The sequence below is a fragment of the Buceros rhinoceros genome, unplaced genomic scaffold (genome assembly GCF_000710305.1).
Source record: "Buceros rhinoceros silvestris isolate BGI_N320 unplaced genomic scaffold, ASM71030v1 scaffold24572, whole genome shotgun sequence".
Taxonomy (NCBI): domain Eukaryota; kingdom Metazoa; phylum Chordata; class Aves; order Bucerotiformes; family Bucerotidae; genus Buceros; species Buceros rhinoceros.
In genome coordinates, this window is record NW_010398671.1 from 15,756 (window position 1) to 17,246 (window position 1,491).

General features: G+C 48.3%; 1 protein-coding gene across 1 annotated transcript in view; it reads right to left on the bottom strand.

The window, feature by feature from the left end:
- Positions 1-387: 387 nt before the first annotated feature.
- Positions 388-1,491, bottom strand: part of FAM162B (family with sequence similarity 162, member B) — a gene marked incomplete at its 5' end in the record, with an annotated part of 3,895 nt that continues 2,791 nt past the window's right edge. Inside the window, 2 exons of the mRNA XM_010131196.1 lie at positions 388-486; positions 704-812. Of these exons, the coding sequence (XP_010129498.1) occupies positions 388-486; positions 704-812 (208 nt within the window). The remainder of the gene's footprint in view (positions 487-703; positions 813-1,491) is intronic.

The following is a 1,491-nucleotide window of genomic DNA, read 5'->3' on the forward strand; positions in this document are numbered from 1 at the left end:
TCAATATGTGTGGTGGCTTCAGCTGGGAAACGCAGGTGCCATTCTGCATACAGGGTGAAGCGACTTCAAACTGGCGGGTGTCTGTCACCACACAGATCGTTGTGGTTTAAATATGTTTTGTAAATACCTAACCGAACATGCCTGACAGTCTTAGGAAACTACATCATCTCCTCTGAAATTGAATACTGCTTTTCATCGTATGCAAAACATTCTATGCAACGCAGACACCCCACCTCTCTAACAAAGGAGACCCTCCGCTTCTTTTTGTGGTCCGGTAGCTACCCCTCGTTGGCCCCAGCGTGTGCAGTACCACAGTTGTCCATCATTGGTGAAGTTCAGCTACAGCTAATTTTGCTCCTACAAGGACGTTCGGCCTTTTACATGAAATTACTTTGTCTTCGACTCCGCCGCTAGCTCAGCCTCCTTCCGCCACTTGGCCTTCTTTGCCTTGTTCCAGCTTGTTAAGGACTCATGGCGTGCAGCAGCCTGCGGAAGTAACACACCTCCTGAAGGGTGGCGTGGCAGGAGGAAGGGTGTGTCTCAGGAGCAGCCAGCAACTGCTTCCCGCAGGGGTGACAGCAGGGCAGGTTAGCCTTGCTCACAAGGGTGGGGGCGAGCTGTGTGTGTTCGGGTTTGTCTGCTTCCCACCAAACTCCATCGTTTTTCGGTGTGCTGTGCCGTAACCAGCCAGCGCTGAACTCACCTTTTTAGCCGAGGCAATCACTGCGAAACAGGCGACAATGGAGAGGCCGATCATGATGTAACAGGCTTTAACTCGAGCCTTGTTCCTGGCCCTGTCCAGCATCTCCGGCCTGCAATTAAAGTCACTGAACTGAATCTCTGCGAAGCTGTGAAGCAGCTCTTCTCAAAGCATCACAGCTGAAAAGTAAAAATAGAACTAGCTTCTAAAACGAGCATCTTCAGCTTGCTGGGATGGTTACATACCACCCAAGAACTTCACATTTTCTGTCCCTAATCCACTTCCCATGGAAAAGCAACATTTAATGGATTTAAGCTGATATTTTTTTAAACGGAAAAAAGAAAATTGTTCGTGTGATAATTATCTTCATTTAAATTCTTGGGGTATCTAGAAATCAAACTTCAGTGAAAATTAAGGGGTTTAATCTATTTTAAACAGTTGGAGGAGTGTATGTGGTGTCAACTAGGTGTAGCAAAAGCCAGTTCCTTTTATTCAAAATTAACTTTAAAATTAATTAATGTCATGTGTACCCTGTTTATGTGGAGCCCTGTGTACTGTAGGTGAGGGAGTTACGGGATTTTAGTTCGTTAGAAAAGGGGGAGGTCTGTTTGCAGCGGACCGTGGTGGTCAGCCGCCTCCCTAGGATGGGAACACACACCTGAACAAGAACAATCTGCACGGCAGAACCCATGAACGCTTCTGCCCTGTGTCTGGCAGGAGTAGCTGCAGGAGAGGTGGTGTGCAGCCTCGCAAGCTGCGTTGGTACGGCTCCCGTCTCCCCGCTGCGAGCA